The sequence below is a fragment of the Hyla sarda genome, chromosome 1 (assembly GCF_029499605.1).
Source record: "Hyla sarda isolate aHylSar1 chromosome 1, aHylSar1.hap1, whole genome shotgun sequence".
In the NCBI taxonomy this organism is placed as follows: Eukaryota; Metazoa; Chordata; class Amphibia; order Anura; family Hylidae; genus Hyla; species Hyla sarda.
In genome coordinates, this window is record NC_079189.1 from 348,555,090 (window position 1) to 348,580,306 (window position 25,217).

Here is a 25,217-nt window from a genome sequence, read left to right on the forward strand (position 1 = left end):
TATATTGCGTGACGTAAGAGTGATCCAGGGCCCTAACACTTTTGACGCTCTCATTACCTCTTCGGACAACGTTCACTCGATATCTTATTTATACTGGAGGCTCAGGAGAAAGGGAAGTGAAGCTATCGCCACATCTCTATTCAGGTACTGGGAAACCAAGTTAGGGGTCCCAGATTTATGTAAACATATCTTGGAGGGATGGGGTAAGATTAGGGCGGCGGTGATTGGAGAGACCTGGAGAGAGACCCAGTTTAAAGTGCTGAATCATGTCTTGTATGGGTTTATGCTGCCTAAAACTCCAGAGAGACCGGATAGGATTGAGGCTTGTCCGAATTGTGCCAGTCCTCGGACGGATCTTCTGCATGGCCTGGTGACATGCGGTCGATCTAAGATCTTTTGGGAGCGACTTTTTAGTGAGATAGACAGGGTTTTGAAGTTCAAACTGGTGTTCGATCCCTTATTGATTCTATTCCATATTCCTAAAGATGGTGCCAGTCTTCCATCTTTATTGCATATTTTTTTATTGGTTGGGAAGAGATGTCTTCTGGCCAGATGGCTGGTGCCTGCTATGCCCACCTTTTCTGATGTCCTAGCTCAAATATCTAAGTACTTACATTGGGATCTGTTGGAGTATGGGAAGGTGGCTAATAAATCGGCTAAGCGCTTTTTTAGAAAATGGACAATGTATATTGTTCACTTCCTTTCTGAGGAAGAGATAGTAAGGGTGATGACCCCCTTTAAGGATACGGAGTGGTACTTGAGGAAGGCGGTGGCAGGCACTTTGGGGAGGCTTAGACTGCCAAACTAACGGTGTTGTGGCCTCGGATTGTCTTCGGCTGTGGGGTGACCTTGTGACCTATCTTTGTTTACTTACTGTTTTGCCTGATGTCGATGCCTATAAGCTCGTAAGTGACATGATGTAAACTCTCTTTGGGTGGGTGGGGAGGGTGGGGTTTCAATGGCTAATTTTCTACGTTCATCGTTGCACCATTGTTTATTATTATTATTATGGTTTCCATGACTGTTTCATTTATGCATCAGGAGCTTGTATCCTGTCGAAATTTGTAAAATGGTTGAAAAAGCAAATAAAGATATACTTAAAAAAAAAAAAAAATGAAAATTGTCCGTTTTATCCCCAAAAAGCGTGCATTTAAAAAAAAAAATAAACATATTTGGTATCGCCACGTGCGTAAATGTCCGAACTATCAAAATATAATGTTAATGATCCTGTACGGTGAATGGCGTAAACGTAAAAAATGATCTAAAAGTTTTATATATGCAAATGTGGTATCTAAAAAAAGTACAGATGACGGCGCAAAAAATGAGCCCTCATACCGCCCTATACATGGAAAAATGAAAAAGTTATAGGTGGTCAAAATAGGGCGATTTTAGATTCCTGATTTTGTACAAAAAGTTTTAGATTTTTTTTAAGCAGTACAAAAATATAAAAGTATCTAGCCATGGGTATCATTTTAAATGTATTGACCCACAGAATAAAGAACACATGTCACTTTTACCGTAAAGTGTACAGTGTGAAAACAAAACCCTCCAAAATGTGTAAAATTTTGGTTTTCATTTAAATTTCCTCCCTAAAAAATTTTTTGGGGGGGTTTGACGTACATTTTATGGTAAAATGAGAAGTTTCATTACAAAGTACAATTGGTCATGCAAAAAACAAGCCCTTATATGGGTCTGTACATGGAAATATAAAGGAGTTATGGATTTTAGAAGGCGAGGAGGAAAGAACGAAAACGCAAAAATAAAATTGGCCTGGCCCTTGAGGTGAAAATGGGCTTGGTCATTAAGGGGTTAAAAAAAAAAACCATATTCCACCGGAGTACACCTTTAATGTAAGGGCTCATTCACACCAGGTTATGGGGATACACCAACCAGAGAAGTTAAAAACCAGCTACTGCCATATCCCCGCCGCACCCAGTTCCTTTAAATGAGCTGAACAGAGTCAGACTGGCCAGCTCATTTTTGGGCTGTATTCAGTTTTGTTTTGACAAGCGGTCTGCCACTTTTTAGTCCGGCAATAAAACTGATAAGGCTCAAAAATGAGCCAACCAGAGTAACTTTCTGACTCTGTCCGGCTCATTCAAATGAATAGGTTGTGGCACAGTATACCGGTGGGTATACGGCAGCGGCAGATTATTACATTTTCCTGACAGATCCTGCTGTCTTATCCCCAAAACATGGTGTGAATGCACCCTAACTCTTATCTTGAAACCTGTGGCTAGATCCTCATTTCCTGATCCTTAATATACATTTTTAAATAAAACTCTCAGGAGTTTTATGCTGCACAAACTAAGGCAGCATGATACAGGGACAGGCTCTTTTATTACAAGTATATTTTACACTGAAACACCGCAGTATTTCAGAGTATAGTTTTAAAATCAGCTGGGAACGGGGCTTCAATTTACCGATGCAACCCTAGCACGCTTCAACTCACTCTACCAGGTTTGATTCATTGTTCTATTGCTAACTGTGTATAGGGAGAGACCTGTCAATCAATCACAACAGCAGGTAAGCTATCTGGGACTCAAAGCCATGTTCCCCGCTGTCCAATGTGATAAGAAAGTATGTTGTTTTTTCATACTTGCCATGGTTTGAGCAGCATGAAACTCCTGACAGCATCCCTTTAGGAACAGTAAAAGAGTCATATTCAGTATTTTTCATTGATCAAAGCATACCTTAACGTCACTAGGCAGCTATCTTCAGGAATTATCTCTGGATCAGCTTCCTCTCCATCCTCATTACTTTTTAGTGAATCCACGCTAAAAGACAAAGATGAAAAAGAAACCAATCAATTAGCACGTTTGTTACCTAAGCAAAGAAATGGTTTCAACATGCAAGTAAAATAGTATATGATCAGTGCAGAAAATTATACAACTTTGATAAAAAGCACACTTATGTCACTGAACTTCTGGTACTTATCTAAAAGAAAAAGTCATGTGCTTGGATGCATCAAACATTTTCATTGCATAAAAAAATAGATGCAACATGTTCACACAGTGAATACATGTGCTGCCTGTGTATGCATGCTGTACTACTTTCAAATGGAGGATGATTTTTTTTCTGTTCTCAGTATCAGTGGGGGTCCCAGCAGTCAGACCCCCACTGTCCAGCTTATCTCCTATCCTGTGAATAGGGAATAACTTTTGGAGTCAGGAATACCCCTGTAACTAGTCCAGTGGCATGATTATGTATGGTCTTTCAACAATCTTTGGACTGTATTTTGCATAAAAAGGACTGAAAATGCAAGTAATATATACATTAACCCCTTACATGGGCACTCATTAAAACAAATTTTTGCTATTGCACTCCTTATTGTAAATAAAAAATCTTTCTAATGTACTTTGTTAAAAAAAAAAAAAGAGGTTTTCTATGTTTTGTGTTTAAAAAGCTGCCACTAGGTGTCTCTCTACTTGTCCAGAGCACATTTCTCCTCATCTCTTACACACTTTGGACTCCTGTTAGCATGGCAGAAGTCCAAAATCAGGAAATGCAGTCTGGAGGGCTGAGGGGTGTGTGCAGCCTTAGCCAATCATAGCTCATCTCACACAATGAACTGCTCTGGGTTGTGTGTAGCAGAGTGAGGTAGGAAGTTCTTCCCTGTATGGCTTCAGATGAGGTCACACCTGCTGGTGAATCTGACTGAGCAAAAAATACAGAGAAATATAAAGATAGAAAACAAACAAATAATAAAAATAAAGGCAGGGGGTGGCTTATCATGATGGGGCAGTGAACTGGGAGAATTATAAAATTTAACAAGATCATGACAGGTACTCTTTAACCCCTTAAGGACTCAGGGTTTTTCCGTTTTTGCACTTTCGTTTTTTCCTCCTAACCTTTTAAAAATCATAACCCTTTCAATTTTCAACCTAAAAATCCATATTATGGCTTATTTTTTGCGTCGCCAATTCTACTTTGCAGTGACATTAGTCATTTTACCCAAAAATGCACGGCGAAACGGAAAAAAAAATCATTGTGCGACAAAATCGAAAAAAAACCGCCATTTTGTAATTTTGGGGGGCTTTCGTTTCTACGCAGTGCATATTTCGGTAAAAATTACACCTTATCATTATTCTGTAGGTCCATACGGTTAAAATGATACCCTACTTATATAGGTTTGATTTTGTCGCACTTCTGGAAAAAATCATAACTACATGCAGGAAAATTTATACGTTTAAAAATGTCATCTTCTGACCCCTATAACTTTTTTATTTTTGCACGTATGGGGTGGTATGAGGACTCCTTTTTTGCGCCGTGATCTGAAGTTTTTATCGGTATGATTTTTGTTTTGATCGGACTTTTTGATCACTTTTTATTCATTTTTTAATGGTATAAAAAGTGACCAAAATACGCTTTTTTGGACTTTGGAATTTTTTTCCGCGTACGCCATTGACCGTACGGCTTCATTAATGATATATTTTTATAGTTCGGACATTTACGCACGCGGCGATACCACATATGTTTATTTTTTATTTTTTTTACACTGTTTTATTTTTTTTATGGGAAAAGGGGGGTGATTCAAACTTTTATTAGGGAAGGGGTTAAATGACCTTTATTAACACTTTTTTTTAACATTTTTTTTGCAGTGTTATAGGTCCCATAGGGACCTATAACACTGCACACACTGATCTCCTATGCTGATCACTGGCGTGCATTAACACGCCTGTGATCAGCATTATCGGCGCTTGACTGCTCCTGCCTGGATCTCAGGCACGGAGCAGTCATTCGTCGATCGGACACCGCAGAGGCAGGTAAGAGCCCTCCCGGTGTCCGATCAGCTGTTCGGGACGCCGCGATTTCACCGCGGCGGTCCCGAACAGCCCGACTGAGCAGCCGGGTCACTTTCACTTTCACTTTAGGAGCAGCGGTCAGCTTTGACCGCTGCTTCTAAAGGGTTAATACCGCACATCGCCGCGATCGGCGATGTGTGGTATTAGCCGCGGGTCCCGGCCGTTGATTAGCGCGGGGACCGACGCGATATGATGCGGGATCGCGGCGCGATCCCGCTTCATATCGCGGGAGCCGGCGCAGGACGTAAATATACGTCCTGCGTCGTTAAGGAGTTAAGGACAAAGACAATTTTATTTTTGCATTTTTGTTTTTTTTACTCCTCGTCTTCTAAAAATCACAACTCTTTTATATTTCCATCCACAGACCCATATGAGGGCTTGTTTTTAGTGTGACCAATTGTACTTTGTAATGACATCACCTATTTTACCATAAAATGTATGGCAAAACCAAAAAAATATCATTTGTGTGATGAGATTGAAAAGAAAATGTGCAAATTTGGAAGGTTTCGTTTTTACGCTGTACACTTTACAGTAAAAATTACATAATTTCTTTATTCTGTGGGTCAAAAAGGAATAAAATGATACCCAGGGTTACATACTTTTCTATTATTGTACTGCTTTTATAAAAATTCGAATTGTTATTTTTACATAATAAGTATGTTTACAATTGCCCTATTTTAACCACCTATAACTTTCGAATTTTTCCGTATATTAGGGCTAATTTTTGGTACCGTGGTCTGTTTTTTTTTTTGTTTTTTTGATCGCATTTGAATGCCGTTTATCATACGGAATCATTATATTGCTAATGTCCACCATTAGCAGCGGGTCCCTGACTGCTGATAGCAGCCAGGAACTGCTCCGGTGCTCGTGTCATGTACAGGACTTAAATCTACGTCCTGAAGCGCTAAGTCCAAGCCCATCAGGACATACATTGTCCTATGTCATTAATTGGAATTGGAAATGTCAAACTAAAACGTGCACGTGTAAAATTCACACAAATTTTCCCAAGTGAATGGACCTGCTGCTATGCTATGTATATATCTCTGTATACCTCTTCAACCAGTTATTCAGACCAGTATATGGAGGGTCAACCCATAAGCTTTATTGAAAATACACTCCCCGCTTGAGTCCCCCCATATAACATAACTGATAAACAACTGTATCAGACCACGACAGAGCAATATGTCTCACTTCAATGCGTGTGCCTGCAGGAACACATGCTACATGATAGAGGACACAGCACTGTATTAAAATTGTTTAACTCAGCACCCCTCCCCCCCAACATGTTTCGCCATGAACCAGTGGCTTTGTCAAGAGGCAGCAGGCACCCTGTTCTTACAGGCACACACATCCAAGTGAGACATATTGATCTGGCGTGCTCGGATGACCACCGAAACAGTTTTTATCAGTTATATTATTGAGGGGGACTCGATCACCCAATTTTTAAATATGAGTATATTTTTAATAACACTTACAGGTTTTTAGTATATGGGAAACCAAGGGTTCTTTTAGATGCCTCCTAGGAGTGATCTATAGGTGTTTTCTCATATATACGTTGCATCAGTTTTTTTTAAGGTGATGCCAATGTATATCAGCTGAGTTACACTGGTATCTAGATGGTGGACAAGGAGACTGTCGAAGGTGCTTGTGCATGTCAGTGAAACAGATGATCTTCTGGGCGATCCACAGCCTGCTGTGTATGTGTGCATGCCCTCACATAACCACTGTTCACAACATTTCCTAACAGCTTTGTCAGAACGGACTAGATGGTGGGCACTTTGTCAAAAAGACCATCCTGCTTCTCTCACTCCAATAATGCACACTCTCTGAAACTCTTCAATAGGACAAAACATCCACGATCTCTTATCAAAAGGTACACTGACCAAAAAAAGCCTCTGAGCACCTTTTCACAGGACATCGAAGGAAGCACTTTTACCCCCCCCCCCCCCTCTTGTGGCAAGACCCAGTTTCTAATCAGACCTCACCTGTAGTCATTTACATAGCTGCCTGAGGTTTATTGGATTTTGTCATTGAGTGTACATCATATTACCTTATTATGGACTGCAACACATTTTCCCTTGGCAGTCCCAGTGAAACTACAAATAAGGCTTGTTTCTTTCCCACCATCGTGCAGTTATTTAGGTGGCAAAATACAAAGATTAATACTGTACTTTATAACAGATTTGGGAACAACAATTATGTTTCTGTTACAACATTAAGAACAAGCACGAGTTCGGATTTAGAAAGAAAATAAAACAGAATTAAAGCTTAAAAAAAAAATAGAGAAAAAAAGAACCTGTTGTAGATGACACAGGGAAGGCATATGTATATACTAAAGTCAATATATAATTTCTGTAGCCACTAAAACCCTCTTAGCTATGATACATAGTGATTCAACAGGAGATCAAAGGCAGTGGAGGACTCCAAAAAAGGGGTTTCCAGGATTTTATTTTCCTTCGGCCTTTGAGTCCATGATGCCAAGTTATTTTACTGTGTAATATGCTTCTATTACCTCTGTGAGCCACTTAGTCACATTTTCATGCATAGGAACCATAACTGAAAGTGCTATCGGGTAAGTCTCTTTAACCCCTTAAGGACCAGGCCATTTTACACCTTAGGACCAGAGCGTTTTTTGCACATCTGACCACTGTCACTTTAAACATTAATAACTCTGGAATGCTTTTAGTTATCAATCTGATTCCGAGACAGTTTTTTCGTGACATATTCTACTTTAACATAGTGGTAACATTTTGAGGTAACTTGCATCCTTTCTTGGTGAAAAATCCCAAAATTGATGAAAAATTTGAAAATTTTGCATTTTTCTAACTTTGAAGCTTTCTGCTTGTAAGGAAAATGGATATTCAAAATATATTTTTTTTTAATTCACATATACAATATGTCTACTTTATGTTTGCATCATAAAATTGACGTGTTTTTACTTTTGGAAGACATCAGAGGGCTTCAAAGTTCAGCAGCACTTTTCCAATTTTTCACAAAATTTTGAACCTCGCTTTTTTTCAGAGACCAGTTCAGGTTTGAAGTGGATTTGAAGGGTCTTTCCATTAGAAATACCCCACAAATGACCCCATTATAAAAACTACACCCCCCAAAGTATTCAAAATGACAATCAGTAAGTGTTTTAACCCTTTAGGTGTTTCACAGGAATAGCAGCAAAGTGAAGGAGAAAATTCACAATCTTTATTTTTTACACTCGCATGTTCTTGTAAACCCAATTTTTGAATTTTTACAAGGGGTAAAAGGAGAAAATGTATACTTATGTTTGTAGCCCAATTTCTCTCGAGTAAGCACATACCTCATATGTCTATGTAAAGACGGCGGGCGCAGTAGAGGGCTCAGAAGCGAAGGAGCGACAAGGGGATTTTGGAGAGTACGTTTTTCAGAAATGGTTTTTGGGGGGGCATGTTGCATTTAGGAAGCCCCTATGGTGCCAGAACAGCAAAAATAACCCACATGGCATACCATTTTGGAAACTAGACCTCTTGGGGAACGTAACAAGGAATAAAGTGAGCCTTAATACCCCACAGGTGTTTCACGACTTTTGCATATGTAAAAAAAATGTATATTTTTGTAACCCCATCTCTTCTGAGTATGGAGGTACCCCATAAGTTGGCATGAAGTGCATTACGGGCGAACTACAATGCTCCGAAGAGAAGGAGTGATATTTGACTTTTTGAGAGCAAATTTTGCTCGGGGGGCATGTCGCATTTAGGAAGCCCCTATGGTGCCAGAACAGCAAAAAAAAAACACATGGCATACCATTTTGGAAACTAGACCCCTTGAGGAATGTAACAAGGAATAAAGTGAGCCTTAATACCCCACACGGGTTTCACGACTTTTGCATATGTAAAAAAAATGTATATTTTTTTCACTAAAATGTGTGTTTCCCCCCAAATTTCACATTTTTGCAAGGGTTAATAGCAGAAAATACCCCCCCAAATTTGTAACCCCATCTCTTCTGAGTATGGAGGTACCCCATAAGTGGACCTGAAGTGCACTACGGGCGAACTACAATGCTCAGAAGAGGAGGAGCACCATTGAGCTTTTGGAAAGAGAATTCGTTTGGAATGGTAGTCAGGGGCCATGTGCATTTACAAAGCCCCCCGTGGTGCCAGAACAGTGGACCCCCCCCCCCCACATGTGACCCCCCCTTTTGGAAACTACACCCCTCACAGAATTTAATAAGTGGTGCAGTGAGCATTTACACCCCACTGGCGTTTGACAGATCTTTGGAACAGTGGGCTGTGCAAATGGAAAATTACATTTTTAATTTTCACGGATCACTGTTCCAAAAATCTGTCAGACACCTGTGGGGCGTAAATGCTCACTGTACCCCTTATTACATTACATGAGGGGTGTAGTTTCCTAAATGGGGTCACATATGGGGGGGGTCCATTGTTCTGGTACCATGGGGGCTTTGTAAACACAAGTGGCCTTCAATTCCGGACAAATTTTCTCTTCAAAATCCCAATGGCGCTCCTTCTCTTCTGAGCATTGTAGTGCACCCATAGAGCACTTTACATCCACATATGGGGTATGCTCTTACTCAGAAGAAATTGGGTTACAAATTTTGGGGGGCTTTTTTTTATTTTACCTTGTGAAAATGAAAAATTTAGGGTGACACCAGCATTTTAGTGAAATTTTTTTTTTTTTCATTTTCCCATCCAACTTTAATGAAAATGTGTCAAACACCTGTGGGGTGTTCAGGCTCACTATACCCCTTGTTATGTTCAGTGAGGGGTGTCGTTTCCAAAATGGGGTCACATGTGGGTATTTATTGTTTTGTGTTTATGTCAGAACCGCTGTAAAATCAGCCACCCCTGTGCAAATCACCAATTTAGGCCTCAAATGTACATGGTGCGCTCTCACTCCTGAGCCTTGTTGTGCGTCCGCAGAGCATTTTACGCCCACATATGGGGTATTTCCGTACTCAGGAGAAATTGCGTTACAAATTTTGGGAAACTTTTTTTCCTTTTACCTCCCGTGAAAATAAAAAGTAAAGGACAACACCAGCATGTTAGTGTAAAAAAAAATTTTTTTTTACACTAACAGGCTGGTGTAGACCCCAATTTTTCTTTTTCATAAGGGGTAAAAGGAAAAAAAGCCCCCAAAATTAGTAGTGCAATTTCTCCTGAGTACGGTGATACCCCATATGTGGCCCTAAACTGTTTCCTTGAAATACGACAGGGCTCTGAAGTGAGAGAGCGCCATGCGCATTTGAGGACTAAATTAGGGATTGCACAGGGGTGGACATAGGGGTATTCTACGCCAGTGATTCCCAAACAGGGTGCCTCCAGCTGTTGCTAAACTCCCAGCATGCCTGGACAGTTAGTGGCTGTCCGGAAATGCTGGGAGTTGTTGTTTTGCAACAGCTGAAGGCTCTGTTTAGGAAACACTGACGTACAATACGTTTTTTATTTTATATTAGGGGGACAGTGTAAGGGGGTGTATATGTAGTGTTTTACTCTTTATTATGTGTAAGTGTAGTGTAGTGTTTTTAGGGTACATTCACACTGGCAGGTTTACAGTGAATTTACCGCTAGGAGTTTGCGCTGCGGTGAAAAATTTGCCACAGCCCAAACTTGAAGCAGAAAACTTACTGTAAACCCGCCCGTGTGAATGTACCCTGTACGTTCACATGGGGGGGCAAACCTCCAGCTGTTTCAAAACTACAACTCCCAGCATGTACTGACAGACCGTGCATGCTGGGAGTTGTACTTTTGCAACAGCTGGAGGCACACTGGTTGGAAAACCTTCAGTTAGGTTCTGTTACCTAACTCAGTATTTTCCAACCAGTGTGCCTCCAGCTGTTGCAAAACTTCAACTCCCAGCATGTACTGATCACCGAAAGGCATGCTGGGAGATGTAGTTATGCAACAGCTGGAGGGATGAAAATACAACTCCCAGCATGCAGAGACAGCTGTTTGCTGTTTAGGCTTGCTGGGAGTTGCAGTTTTGCAACATCTGGAGAGCTATAGTTTAGAGACCACTGCACAGTGGTCTCCAAACTGTGGACCTCCAGATGTTGCAAAACTACAACTCCCAGCATGCCCAGACAGCAAACTGCTGTCTGGGCATGCTGGGAGTTGTAGTTTTGCAAGATCTGGAGGTGCACAGTATAGAGATCACTTTGCAGTGGTCTCAAACTGTAGACCTCCAGCTGTTGCAAAACTGCAACTCCCAGCAAGCCTAAACAGCTCTCTGGGCATGCTGGGAGTTGTAGTTTTGCAACATCTGGAGGGTTACAGTTTAGAGACCACTATAGTGGTCTCAGACTGTAGCCCTCCAGATGTTGCTAAGTAACTCACCGGCTTCCGTCGGATCCAGGGAGCTGCGTCGCGGTCCTCTTCTTACGCCGATCATCGCCCGCTGCCGCCGCCCGCTGCCGTCGCTGATGGGTAAGTGGATCTTCGGCGCCGGTCCCTGTCGGTTTCCCCGTCCTGCCCCGCCTATTGTGGGTGGGCAGGACGGGGAAACCGAAAGTAAACCCCTCCGCCCCCGATCTGCTATTGGTGGTCGCGTCTAGACCACCAATAGCAGAGATAGGAGGGGTGGCAACCCTGCCACCTCACTCCTATCGCTACAGGGGGATCGTGGGTGTCTAGGACACCCGCGATCCCCCTTCTATTCCGGGTCACCGGGTCACCTTAGACCCGTATGACCCGGAATTGGCGCAAATCGCAAGTGTGAATTCACTATTTGCGCCGATCGCCGACATGGGGGGGGTCTAATGACCCCCCTGGGCATTTGCGCGGGGTGCCTGCTGATAGATATCAGCAGTCACCCCGGCGCGATCCCCGCCCGGCGCGCGGCGGGGACCGAAATTCCCATGGGCGTACAGGTACGCCCTTGGTCCTTAAGTACCAGGGAGCAAAGGCGTACCTGTACGCCCTTGGTCCTTAAGGGGTTAATTGTGTTGTTGTCCCTGACCTCTCCCAGCAGTCCATGCGACCAGAGACAATGGCCCCTCAAATCCACTTCAAACTTAACTGGTCCCTGAAAAATTCAGATTTTGAATTTTTCGTGAAAATTTTGAAAATTGCTGCTATATTTTGAAGCCTCCTAATGTCTTCAAAAAGGAAAAACATGTCAACTTTATGATGCCAACATAAAGTAGAATATTGTATTTGTGAATCAATATATCATTTATTTGGAATGTCCATTTTCCTTACAAGCAGAAAGTTTCTAAGTTAGAAAATGCTAAATTTTCTTAATTTTCATAAAATTTTGTGATTTTTCACAAAGAAAGGATGCAAGTAATGACAAAAATTTACCAGTAAATGTTAAAGTTGAATACGTCAAAAAAACATAAATAAAAAAAATCTCGGAATCAGAATAAAAGGTCCTTAAAGTGTACCCGTCAGATCCCCAAAAAAAAAAAATATATATATATATATATTTTTTAATTTATCACTCAGTACCTAATCCTGGTCAAGTACATATGTGTCTAGTACCTTTGTTTATTTTTTATTAAACCTTTAATTTAGCTCACTGGTCTGAATTCCTCTCAAAGGGAGGGAGTGTGGCTTCACTGTGCAGGTCTCCGCCCCCTCCTTCAGTATGCTGTCTGCTCACATCTCCCCTAACATTAGCAAAACTACAACTCCCAGCTTGTCCTCACTGATAGTAGCGGGACACAAGCTGACAGTAGCGGGACACAAGCTGACAGTGGGAGGATTTTTCCTCCAGCTGTGATGCATAGACACAGCAGGATTAGTATGTGTCTAAACAGGCAAAGGGACAGTTCTTCGACTGGCTTTTTCAGTATGAAATACTGAAAATTTTCTAATAAAAGCTATTGGTTTTGCATGATTTACAACATATCAAAAGTTTTTGTATCTGACAGTGCCCATTTAAGGTGAAAATGGGCTGAGTCCCTAAGGGTTTAACCCCTTAAGGACTCAGCATTTTTCCGTTTTTGCATTTTCATTTTTTCCTCATGACCTTCTAAAAATCATAACGCTTTCAATTTTGCGCCAAAAAATCCATATCATGGCTTATTTTTTGCGCCATCTATTCCACTTTGCAGTGACAGTCATTTTACCAAAAAATCCACAGCGAAACGGGAAAAAAAAAATCATTGTGCAACAAAATTGAACAAAAAATTTCATTTTCTAAGTTTTGGGGGCTTCCGTTTCTACGCAGTGCATTTTTTGGTCAAAATGACACCTTATCTTTATTCTGTAGGTCCATACGGTTAAAATAATACCATACTTATATAGGTTGGATTTTGTTGCACTTCTGAAAAAAATCATAACTACATGCAGGAAAATTTATACGTTTAAAATTGTCATCTTCTGACCCCTGTAACTTTTTTATTTTCCGCGTATGGGCTGGTATCAGGGCTCATTTTTTGCGCTGTTCTGAAGTTTTTATCGTTACCAATTTTGTGTTTATCGGACTTTTTGATCGCTTTTTATGATATAAAAAGTGACCAAAAATACAATACGCTATTTTGGACTTTGGAATTTTTTTGCGCGTACGCCATTGACCGTGCGGTTTAATTAATGATATATAACAAATATAAGATATATATATACAAAACATATATGTGGCGATACCACATGTTAATTTTTATTTTTATTTACACAATTTTTTTTTAAATGGGAAAAGGGGGTGATTCAAACTTTTATTAGGGAAGGGGTTAAATTACCTTTGTTAACTTTTTTTTCCCACTTTTTTTTTGCAGTGCTATAGCTTCCATAGGGAGCTATAGCACTGCACACACTGATCTTCTATGCTGATCCCTGCAAAGCCATAGCTTTGCATGGATCAGTCAGATAGGGGCTTGATTGCTCAAGCCTGTAGCTCAGGCTTGGAGCAATCAATCGACGATCGGACGCCGCGGAGTTAGGTAAGGAGACCTCCGCCTGCGTCCCAGCTAATCGGAACATCGCAATGTCCCGATCAGCCCGACTGAGCTGCCGGGAAGCGTTTACTTTTGTTTTCAGACGTGGCGGTCAACTTTGATCGCCGCGTCTGAAGGGTTAACAGCGCGCGGCACAACGATCGGTGCTGCACGCTGTTAGCCCAGGGTCCCAGCTATCGTTAGCAGCCGGGACCGACCCGGTGTGAGGCGGGGTCACGGCGTGACCCCATTTTTCACACCGGGACCTGGCTTAGGGTTTACAGGTACGCCCTAAGTCCTTAACCCCTTAAGGACCAAGGACGTACAGGTACATCCTTGGTCCTGCTCCCGTGATATAACGCGGGTAACCCCGCATCATATCACGGCGGGCCCGGCGTCATAGTGAAGCCGGGACCCGCCGCTAATAGCGCGCTGCGCCGATCGCGGTGCCGCCCGCTATTAACCCTTTAGCCGCGCGCTCAGCGGCTAAAAGCGAAAGTGAAACCATGCCGGTTAACTCAGTGGGCTGTTCGGGATAGCCGCGGACTACCTGCCTCCTCGCTGTCCGATCGCCGAATGACTGCTCAGTGCCTGAGATCCAGGCATGAGCAGTCATGCGGCAGAATCATCGATCACTGGTTTCCTATGAGAAACCAGTGATCAATGATGAAGATCAGTGTGTGCAGTGTTATAGGTCCCTATAAAAAAAAAAGTGAAAAAAAAAAGTGAATGAATATCATTTAACCCCTCCCCTATTAAAAGTTTGAATTACCCCCCTTTTCCCATAAAAAAAAAAAACAGTGTAAATAAAAATAAACATATATGGTATCACCGCGTGCGGAAATGTCCGAATTATAAAAATATATCATTAATTAGACCGCTCGGTCAATGGCGTGCGCGCAAAAAAATTCCAAAGTCCAAAATAGTGCATTTTTGGTCACTTTTTATATAATTTAAAAATGAATAAAAAGCGATCAATAAGTCCTATCAATGCAAAAATGGTACCGTTAAAAACTTCAGATCACGGCGCAAAAAATGAGCCCTCATACACGGAAAAATAAAAAAGTTATAGGGGTCAGAAGATGACAATTTTAAAAGTATTAATTTTCCTGCATGTAGTTATGATTTTTTCCAGAAGTACGACAAAATCAAACCTATATAAGTAGGGTATCATTTTAATCGTATGGACCTACAGAATAAAGATAAGGTGTCATTTTTAACGAAAAATGTACTACGTAGAAACGGAGCCCCCAAAAGTTACAAAACGGCGGGGTTTTTTTCAATTTTGTCGCACAATGATTTTTTTTTCCGTTTCACCATAGATTTTTGGGCAAAATGACTGATGTCATTACAAAGTAGAATTGGTGGCGCAAAAAATAAGCAATCGTATGGATTTTTAGGTGCAAAATTGAAAGAGTTATGATTTTTTAAAGGCAAGGAGCAAAAAACGAAAATGCAAAAACGGAAAACCCCCCGGTCCTTAAGGGGTTAAGAGGTTAAACTCACCTGGGGCAAGTAACAGGTGTGGGCAATATAAAAATCACACCTGAAAGCAGATAAAAAGGAGATAAGTTCACGTAGTCTTTGCATTGTGTGTCTGTGTGTGCCACACTAAGCATGGCCAACAGAAAGAGGAGAAGAGAACTGTCTGAGGACTTGAGAACCAACATTGTGGAAAAATATCAACAATCTCAAGGTTACAAGTTCATCTCCAGAGATCTAGATTTGCTTTTGTCCACAGTGGGCAACATTATCAAGAAGTTTGCAACCCATGGCACTGTAGCTGATCTCCCTGGGCATGGATGGAAGAGGAAAAATTAATGAAAGGTATCAACGCAGGATAGTCCGGATGGTGGATAACCAGCCCCAAACAAATTCCAAAGATATTCAAGCTGACCTGCAGGTCAACATTTAAATTAAATGAAACACTATGGCAGGAGACCCCACTGCTGACACAAAGAATTAAAAAAGCAAGACTACATTTTGCCAAAATGAACTTGAATAAGCCAAAATCCTTCTGGGATAACATCTTGTGGACAGATGAGACCAAGATCATTCTACTGTTTACCGAAAACAGAATGAGGCCTACAAAGAAAAGAACACAGTACCTACAGTGAAATATGGTGGAGGTTCAATTATGTTTTGGGGTTGTTTTGCTGCCTCTGGCACTGGGTGCCTTCAATGTGTGCAAGGCATCATGAAATCTGAGGATAACCAACAGATTTTGGGTCACACTGTACAGCCAGGTGTCAGAAAGATGGGTTTGCATCCGAGATCTTAGGCCTTCCAGCAGGACAATGACCCCAAACATACGCAAAAAGCACCCAGAAATGGGATGGCAACAAAGCTCTGGAGAGTTCTGAAGTGGCCAGCAATGAGTCCAGAGGGCTTCCGTTTCTACGTAGTAAATTTTCGGTAAAAATGACACCTTATCATTATTCTGTAAGTCCATACGATTAAAATGATACCCTACTTATATAGGTTTGATTTTGTCATACTTCTGAAAAAATCATAACTACATGCAGGAAAATTTATACGTTTAAAACGGTCATCTTCTGACCCCTATAATTTTTTTATTTTTCCGCATACGGGGCGGTATGCAGGGTAATTTTTGCGCCGTCATCTGAAGTTTTTAGCGGTACCATTTTTGTATTGATCGGACTTATTCATTGCTTTTTATTCATTTTCTCATAATATAAAAAGTGACAAAATACACTATTTTGGAATTTGGAATTTTTTTGCGCGCACGCCATTGACCGTGCGGTTTAATTAATGATCTATTTTTATAACTCCGACATTTCCGCACGCAGCGATACCACATATGTTTATTTTTATTTACACAGTTTTTTTTTTATTGGGAAAGGTGATTTTTATTAGGGGAGGGCTTAAATGATCTTTATTTACTTTTTTTTCCACTTTTTTTTTGCAATGTTATAGCTCCCATAGGGGGCTATAACACCGCACACACTGATCTCTTACATTGTTCAATGGTTTCTTATAGGAAACCATTGATCAATGATTCTGCCGCTTGACTGCAAATGCCTGGATCTAAGGCACTGAGCAGTCATTCGGCGATCGGACACCATGAGGCAAGGTAGAAGACCCTCCTCGTGTCCCAGAGCTATTCAGGATGCCGTGATTTCGCCGAACATCACGAACAGCCCCCTGAGCTAACCGGCAGTGATTTACTTTCACTTTAGACGCAGCGTTCAAAGTTGAATGCTAAAGGGTTAATGGCGCACTGCACCGCGATCAGTGCTGCGCGCTATTAGCCCCGAGACCCGGCCGTTGTTATAGAAAGGGAAAGGACTCAGGACGTACCGGTACGTCCTTGGTCCTTAAGAGGTTAAAATTGCTGTTGGAAAAAGGCGCCCTTCATAAGAGAGACCTGGAGCAGTTTGCAAAGGAAGAATGGTCCAACATTCCGGCTGAGAGGTGTAAGAAGCTTATTGATGGTTATAGGAAACGACCGATTCAGTGTTTTTTCCAAAGGGTGTGCAACCAAATATTAAGTTAAGGTACCAATAACTTTCTCCAGACCATTTTTGGAGTTTGGGATGATATTATGTTCAATTTGCATTTTTTTCTCCCTTTTTTGGTTTAGTTCCAATAAACAAAAAGGTAAATAAACATGTTAATAGCAAAACATGTGTTACTGCAATCCTTTTATGTGAGAAATACCGTATTTATCGGCGTATAACACGCACTTTTTAGGCTAAAATTTTTAGCCTAAAGTCTGTGTGCGTGTTATACGCCGATACACCCCAGGAAAGGCAGGGGGAGAGAGCCCGTCGCTGCCCGCTTCTCTCCCCCTGCCTTTCCTGGGGTCTAGAGTGCTGCTGTCGGCCCTTCTCACCCCCTGGTTATCGGCGCCGCTGCCTGTTCTGTCCCCCTGACTATCGGTGCCGGCGCCGATAGCCAGGGAGAGAGAAGCGGCGCCGACAGCCAGGGGGAGAGAAGGGGCAGCGGCACCCATTGCCGGCGCCACTGCCCCGTTGCCTCCCCCCATCCCCGGTGGCATAATTACCTGAGTCCGGTCCGCGCTGCTCCGCTGCTCCAGGCCTCCGTTGTGCGTCCCCGGCGTCATTGCTATGCACGGCGCGGCGCATGACGTCAGAGCGCCGCGCCGTTCAGCGCATAGCAATGATGCCGGGGACGCACGACGGAGGCCTGGAGCAGCGGAGCAGCGCGGACCGGACTCAGGTAATTATGCCACCGGGGATGGGGGGAGGCAACGGGGCAGTGGCGCCGGCAATGGGTGCCGTTGCCCCTTCTCTCCCCCTGGCTGTCGGCGCCGCTTCTCTCTCCCTGGCTATCGGCGCCGGCACCGATAGTCAGGGGGACAGAACGGGCAGCGGCGCCGATAACCAGGGGGTGAGAAGGGCCGACAGCAGGGCTCTAGACCCCAGGAAAGGCAGGGGGAGAGAAGCGGGCAGCGACGGCCTCTCTCCCCCTGCCTTTCCAGGGGGTATATCGGGGTATACACGCGCACACACACACCCTAATTTTTTCATGGATATTTGGGTAAAAAACTTTTTTTACCCAAATATCCGTGGTAAAATGAGGGTGCGTGTTATAGGCCGGTGCGTGGTATACCCCGATAAATACGGTACTTCATTTTCTAGAAAAACTTCAGGGGTGCCAACATTTATGGCCATGACTGCATATGTATATACATACTCTAAGACATACTTCACAGCATAGGCAACCAAGTATGTTTGAAAGAAAAAGACACCTATTAAATTAAGAAATCTGCATGCTGCCCTATAAGACTGGGGTTACATGCAGCATTAGTGTATTACCAGCATTACCACAAATGGTCATGGTTTTGCAGTGTGGTTATTTGAACAATAGTTAAAAAGTAAAATCACAGGAAGCCCCTGGATAGTGCGAGAAAGGGTGAAAATTTCACATATTCCTATGCCAGCTGGTCACTGGAGGAAATTTGCGCAAGTAATAAATTCAGCGCATCTGCTAACCATGGCTGCTGGAAGCGCAGAAGAAAATTGATAAAGCCAGTGCAGACAATATAAAAATAGTTAATTTCGGCACAAGTGAATGTGCAAAATTTAAACACACTGGCCCTGATTTACTGAGAGTGGAGTGGAGTTTTCTTTGTGGGTTTTGATTCCCCACAGGTATTTGTCCACAGTATTTACTAATGTTTCGCTTACGTGTTTTTTTGTTTTTGTTTAACAACTGCTTTGATCTGTGGGGTTTTCTAGAGCTCAAATCCACCACATTTTCTGTGGATACCTTAGGTAATATGTTAGGAATTTTCGAAAATGTCTGGGCCATTTTTAGGGGTTGGAGAGTTGGGTCGGGTTTTTGAATTTTTGGCGCAGACACAATTTGTGGCTCAGTACGCCAAATTCTGGTGCACAACCCCACAAAACAGGTCTGGTGTACAATGCATTAACTCATGCATGTTAATAAATTTCCTACAATGGCCCCGATTTACTAAGAGTGTAGTTTTCTTTGTGGGTTTTAATTCCCTACAAGTATTTTTACACGGTATTTACTAATGTTTCCCTACATTTTGCAGTTTTTCCTACATGCCCCCTTTTCTACGGCCACACCCCTTTCCCCTTACTAAGTAAAATGGAGAGTTGGTTGGGTTTTTTGAAATTTTTGTTGCAAATTCTGGCACACAACCCGACAATAGTAAATCAGGGTCAATGTGTTTCATATGTAAAAATCACATGGCAACAACTGCACTGCAAAGCTGCAGCCATTGGAGTGCGGCACACTAGGTTTAGCCTTAAAGTTTCCATACACATTTCCATAAGATTTTGATTAGTCAGAATGTACCTGATCAATCCCCTGTGGGATCTTTCATATGAAGGATCATATCTCTTCTGGATCGCTGAAGACAGGTTAATATGCAGTCTATAAGCCAGTCCTCAGCAAAAAATGAGAGATAGCTTTTGGTGGGGATCCCCCCCGATCAGCCAACTGACCTGCCTAAACTGTAGCCAATGATTCTGTGCAGAGAATGAGGTGGTTGGTTTACTTCATTGAATTCTATAGGACTTCAGACAAGCAATCCCTGTTCACAAGACAAGGACCCCTGCACTTCTTAAGATCAGCGTTATGATAGAAATGGAGGATGAACGAATATCAGGTACAGGGAAACATTAACATCTGCTGTTCCTCTCATAAACATATGTAAATAGGTTTACAAGTAGGCAGCAGTATGCCCATAGGAAAAGCTCATCTTATTTAGGTCATAATGTTTCCTCCAATGAACCATCATTTATACTACAGGCAGAAAGCAGTGAAGTAAAAGCATTGCAAACAAAAACTGACAAGATGTCATAAAAATATAGAGTGAAAGACAGCCAAATCCTGAAAATAGTTAAAGGGGCTATTCAGTACAAGGAAAACCACATTTGACAGTAGACGGCATACAGTGCCCTATTGCCCAATAAAATCTGGGCTAGTATGTTAGTTCATGAAGCATATAAACCACTGACTTTAACCACTTAGGGACCAAGGGCATACAGGTACGCCTTCGCTCCCTGGTACTTAAGGACCAAGGGCATACCTGTACGCCCATGGGAATTTCAGTCGCCACCGCGCGCCGGGCAGGGACCGGGGTGACTGCTGATATTGATCAGCAGGCACCCCCCCCCCAAATGCCCCCCCATGTCGGTGATCGCCGCAAATCGACGGTGAATTCAATCACCAGTGATTTGCGGCGATTCCGGTGATGCAGGTCAAGTGTGACCCGCTGACCCGGAGATACATGGTGATCAGGGGTGTAGGATACACGCCCAATCACCTACTGTATCTATGGGGAGGTGGCGATTTCGTCTCCTCCCAGGATCGCTGCTATTGGCCGTCCGGCCAATAGCAGCCGGTAGGGGAGGGGTTAGCGTCCCCTTCTCGCCGCTCTGCCAGCTTACTGAGTTCAGTCAGCAGGCAGAGCTGCAAGAAGGAGCCAGGGACCCCCCTTCTGCGTTATCGGTGCCCCCTCACAGAAGAAGCCGCCTCCATTATTCAGGGAAAGAATACAGCAAAGGGAGAGGTAGGAGTTAAAAGTAAAAAAAAGTATAGGTCCTAAAAGGTCCTCAAAGGTCCACCGCAGTTTGCTCAGCATGACCCGGGCCCTATTCCTCCCCCCCCCCCCATATAACGGTGTGTGAGTCACACAGAGGAGATCAAAAGTTTGGGCACCCCAGGTAAAAATTTGTATTAATGTGCATAAAGAAGCCAAGGGAAGATGGAAAAATCTCCAAAAGGCATCAAATTACAGATTAGACATTCTTCTGTCAACAAAAGTTAGATTTTATTTCCATCATTTACACTTTCAAAATAACAGATAAAAGTTTGGGCACCCTGCAGAGTTAATATCTTGTACTGCCCCCTTTGGCAAGTATCACAGCTTGTAAACGCTTTTTGTAGCCAGCCAAGAGTCTTTCAATTCTTGTTTGAGGTATCTTTGCCCATTCTTCCTTTACAAAAGTCTTCCAGTTCTTTGAGATTTCTGGGCTGTCTGTCACGCACTGCTCTTTTAAGGTCTTTCCATAGAATTTCAATTTTGTTGAGGTCAGGAGATTGTGAAGGCCATGGCAAAACCTTCAGTTTACACCTCTTGATGTAATCCCCCGTGGATTTCGAGGTGTGTTTGGGATCATTGGGGGAGATTTATCAAAACCTGTCCAGAGGAAAAGCTGCCCAGTTACCCATAGCAACCAATCAGCTTACTTCTTTCATTTTTAACAAGGCCTCTGCAAAATGAAAGAAGCGATCTGATTGGTTGCTATGGGCAACTGGTCAACTTTTCCTTTGCACAGGTTTTGATAAATCTCCCCCATTATCCATTTGTAGAAGCCATCCTCTCTTTAACTTCAGCTTTTTCACAGATGGCATCAAGTTAGCATCCAAAAATTGCTGAAATGTTATTGAATCAATTTTTCCTTCTACTCGTGAAATGTTCCCTGTGCCACAGGCTGCAATACAACCCCAAAGCATGATTGATCCATGCCCATGCTTAACAGTTGGACAGAGGTTCTTTTCATTAAATTCTGTTCCCCCTTCCTCTCCAAACGTACCTTTGCTCATTCCGGCCAAAAAGTTAAATTTTAACCTCACCGGTCCACAGAACTTGTTTCCAAAATGCATCAGGCTTGTCTATATGTTCATTTGCAAAGTTCAAACGCTGATTTTTGTGGTGAGGATGTAGAAGAGGTTTTCTTCTGATGACTCTTCCATGAAGACCATATTTGTACAAGTATCTCTTTATAGTGGAATAGTGTACCTCAACTCCAGTGTCTGCCAGATCTTTCTGGAGGGATTGTGCAGTCAAACGTGGGTTATGAATTGTTTTTCTCACAATCCTGCGAGCTGTTCTGTCTGATATTTTCTTGGTCTTCCAGATCTTGCTTTAACTTAAACTGTTCCTGATGACTGCCATTTCTTAATTACATTCCGAACAGAGGATATTGACACCTGAAAACATTTTGCTATCTTCTTATAGCCTTCTCCAGCTTTGTGAGCGTCAACTATTATCAGTTTCAGATTTCTAGACAACTGCTTAGAAGAACATATGGTGCTGATTGTTGGGGCAAGGTCAGATGAGTCTGGGCATTTAAAACATTTGAGATTGACATCACCTGGTCTTCCCGGATGATGATTGAGAACAATCCATGACACTGGCAGGTCTCAGCTTTGCAAAGGGGGCAGTGCATGCTATAAATTTTGTAGGGTGCCCAAACTTTTGCAGATGCCATTTTTTTGTTTTCTGTTATTTTGAAAGTGTAAATGATGGAAATAAAATCTAACTTTTGTTGACATATTATAAGAATGTCTAATCTGTAATTTGATGCTTTTTTAAGATTTTTCCACCTTGCCTTGGCTTCTTTATGCACATTAATACAAATTTTTACCTGGGGTGCCCAAACTCTTGATCTCCACTGTAATCACACACTGTTATAGATAAAGTCACACCAAGCACACACACACTACATACTCTCCCCCACCACCACCACCACCACACACTGATAATGCGGCATGTCCACCCCGAAGTGATCCCGCCTATGACCGGCTTACAAAGTGAGGCCGGTCATCGATAATTTTGGGGCCAAATTTTTGGAGGCCTACGTACCCCTCAGGGAGCTCTCAGTGCTGACCACTATTCATGGTAACGGCAGCTCACCTGTCCCTGTGCGAGGTACTACAACACCGATCCTCAAGCCCGATTGTATTCTGGACTACAATCGGTATATGGGGGGAGTTGATCTTCCTGATCAAGTCCTCAAGCTATATAACGCCAAGCGGAAAACAATGGTATGGTACAAAAAAGTTGTGGTCTACTTGGTACAGGTTGCCATGTACAACTCTTTTCTACTGTCACAGTATGCTGGCAACACAGGGACATACCTCCAGTTCCAAGAATAAGTCCTAAAGGTCCTGATCTTTGGCGACTGGGAAAGAGCAGGCCGGACTTCCCAAGAAACTGGAAATATAGGTGCCAGGATCATGCCAGGCCAACACTTTCCAGGAGAGGTTTCCCACACTGGAAAGAAAGGACGATCCCAGAAAAAATGCAGAGTGTGTCACAAGAGGGGGATACCACCACTCAGTGTGACACTTGCCCCGATCATCCGGCCTCTGCATTAAAAACTGCTTCAGGGAGTATCACACTTCTAAGGAGTACCAGTTTTCCGTTTTCATTTTAATTTCTCATAATTTGCCCCAATGTACCAAGTCCAGAGTACATTCCAAATTTTAACCCCATAAAACCACAAAATTACCCCCAAAAAACTCTTTTATAAAAAATAAAAAAAAAAATTTAAAATTTTTTGCCTCAAATGCGCAGTGCTCTTTCTCCACCTGAGTGGGGTGCGCATTTGAGGCAACAGGTTAGGGACACTCATCATATTCCCAGAATGAGGATTCAGAGGACAGGGTTTGGGGTGGGCATATTCTTTAATTTTGGCTATGCTCTGGGTCATCATTCTGGGAACATAACCTTTTTTATGATTTTACATCTCACTGTACCCCATTTTAGTAACTTAGTGTACCCCATTTTAGTAAGTATCCCATGTAATGTTTAGTAATTACCCCATGTAACGCTCCTTGAGGGGGGGGGGGTCCCGCTGTTCTGGCTCCATAGGCAGCTATGTAAAAGCTCAAGGCCCCTGACTGCGCTCCTACTCCAAGACCTGGTGTGCACCAGCAGAACTGCTAACGTCCAGTATGAGGCATGTCCTTACTCCAAAGAAATTTATCTACAAATTTTCGGTGACATTTTCTCCTGTTACCACTTGTGAAAATGAAAAATTTGGGGTAACCCCAGCATTTCAGTGTAAAAAAAAATCAAATTTTTCCTTTTCACATACCACTTTAATGAACATCTATCAAACACCTGTGGGGTGTTAAGGCTCACTGTACTGCTTGTTACATTTCTTGAGGGGTGTACTTTCCAAAATAGTATGCCATGTGTTTTTTTCCCCCCGCTGTTCTGGCACCATAGGGGCCTCCTAAATGCGACGTGCCCCCCCCCCCCTTTTAAGCAAAATTAGCAAATGTGATTCCTTCTCTTCTGAGCATTGTAGTGCGCCAGCAGTGCACCTGACGTCCACACATGGGGTATTACCATACTCAGAAGCGATGGGGTTACAAATTTTGAGGGCATTTTCTCCTATTACACCTTGTAAAAATGTAAAATTTTGCGGAAAACCAGCATTTTAGTGAAAAAATAATAATTCATTTACACATCCATCTTTAACCCCTTAACCCCTTAAGGACAATGGACGTACTCCTACGCCCCCGTTTCCGAGTCCTTAAGGACCGAGGACGTAGGAGTACGTCCTGTCCATTCCCAGCCCCCCACCGCTAGCCGGAGGGGAGCCGGTGCCCGATGCCTGCTGAAATCGTTCAGCAGGCATCGCGGCATAACGCGAGGGGGGTCATTATGCCCCCCCATGTCGGCGATCGCAGCGCATCGCTCGTCAATTCAGACGAGCGATGCGCTGCGATTCCGTTCCCCGCCGCTCGCCGGGCGGGGATCGGAGCCGGATGTCTGCTGATTTCCCGGCAGTGTGCGATCGCTGCAGGACGCCGGTAACTACTTACCGGCGTTCTGCAGCGGTTCCGGGTCATCAGGGTCACGTGTGACCCTGTGACCCGGATATAGATGGTGACTGGTGGTGTAGTATACACCACCAATCACCATCCATGCTGTACTGGGGGCTGGCATTGTGGCCACCCCCTCAGTACAGTTGTGATTGGGTGGCCAAAGTGGCCACACCAATCACATAGTAATGGGAGGGGATGGTGGGGGCTCCGTTCTGCCCACCATTCCACATAGATCTGGTGTGCAGGACGGAGCCCCGTGCTGCCCACCATCCCCTGAGTCCAAAAAAAGTGCCCCTTGCCCCCTTTCTGTGGCCCCTTGGCACAGAAATCGCCAGGGATAGCTTTAGATTAGGTAGGGACAGGTTAGGGTAAAAAAAAAAAAGTTTTTTTTTGTCTTTTTTTCAGCGTACCTCAGTGGGTGTCCGTGGGTCCGTAGCACCTTTAGCTGCGTGACCCCGGCC

The 25,217-nt window shown here is 43.0% G+C and overlaps 1 protein-coding gene across 1 annotated transcript in view; it reads right to left on the reverse strand.

Moving 5' to 3' along the window:
- The window catches only part of SNAPC3 (small nuclear RNA activating complex polypeptide 3), a 110,806-nt gene that overhangs the window by 46,129 nt on the left and 39,460 nt on the right, over positions 1–25,217 (reverse strand). The window contains exon 2 of the mRNA XM_056521154.1: positions 2,694–2,777. Within this exon, the coding sequence (XP_056377129.1) occupies positions 2,694–2,777 (84 nt within the window). The remainder of the gene's footprint in view (positions 1–2,693; positions 2,778–25,217) is intronic.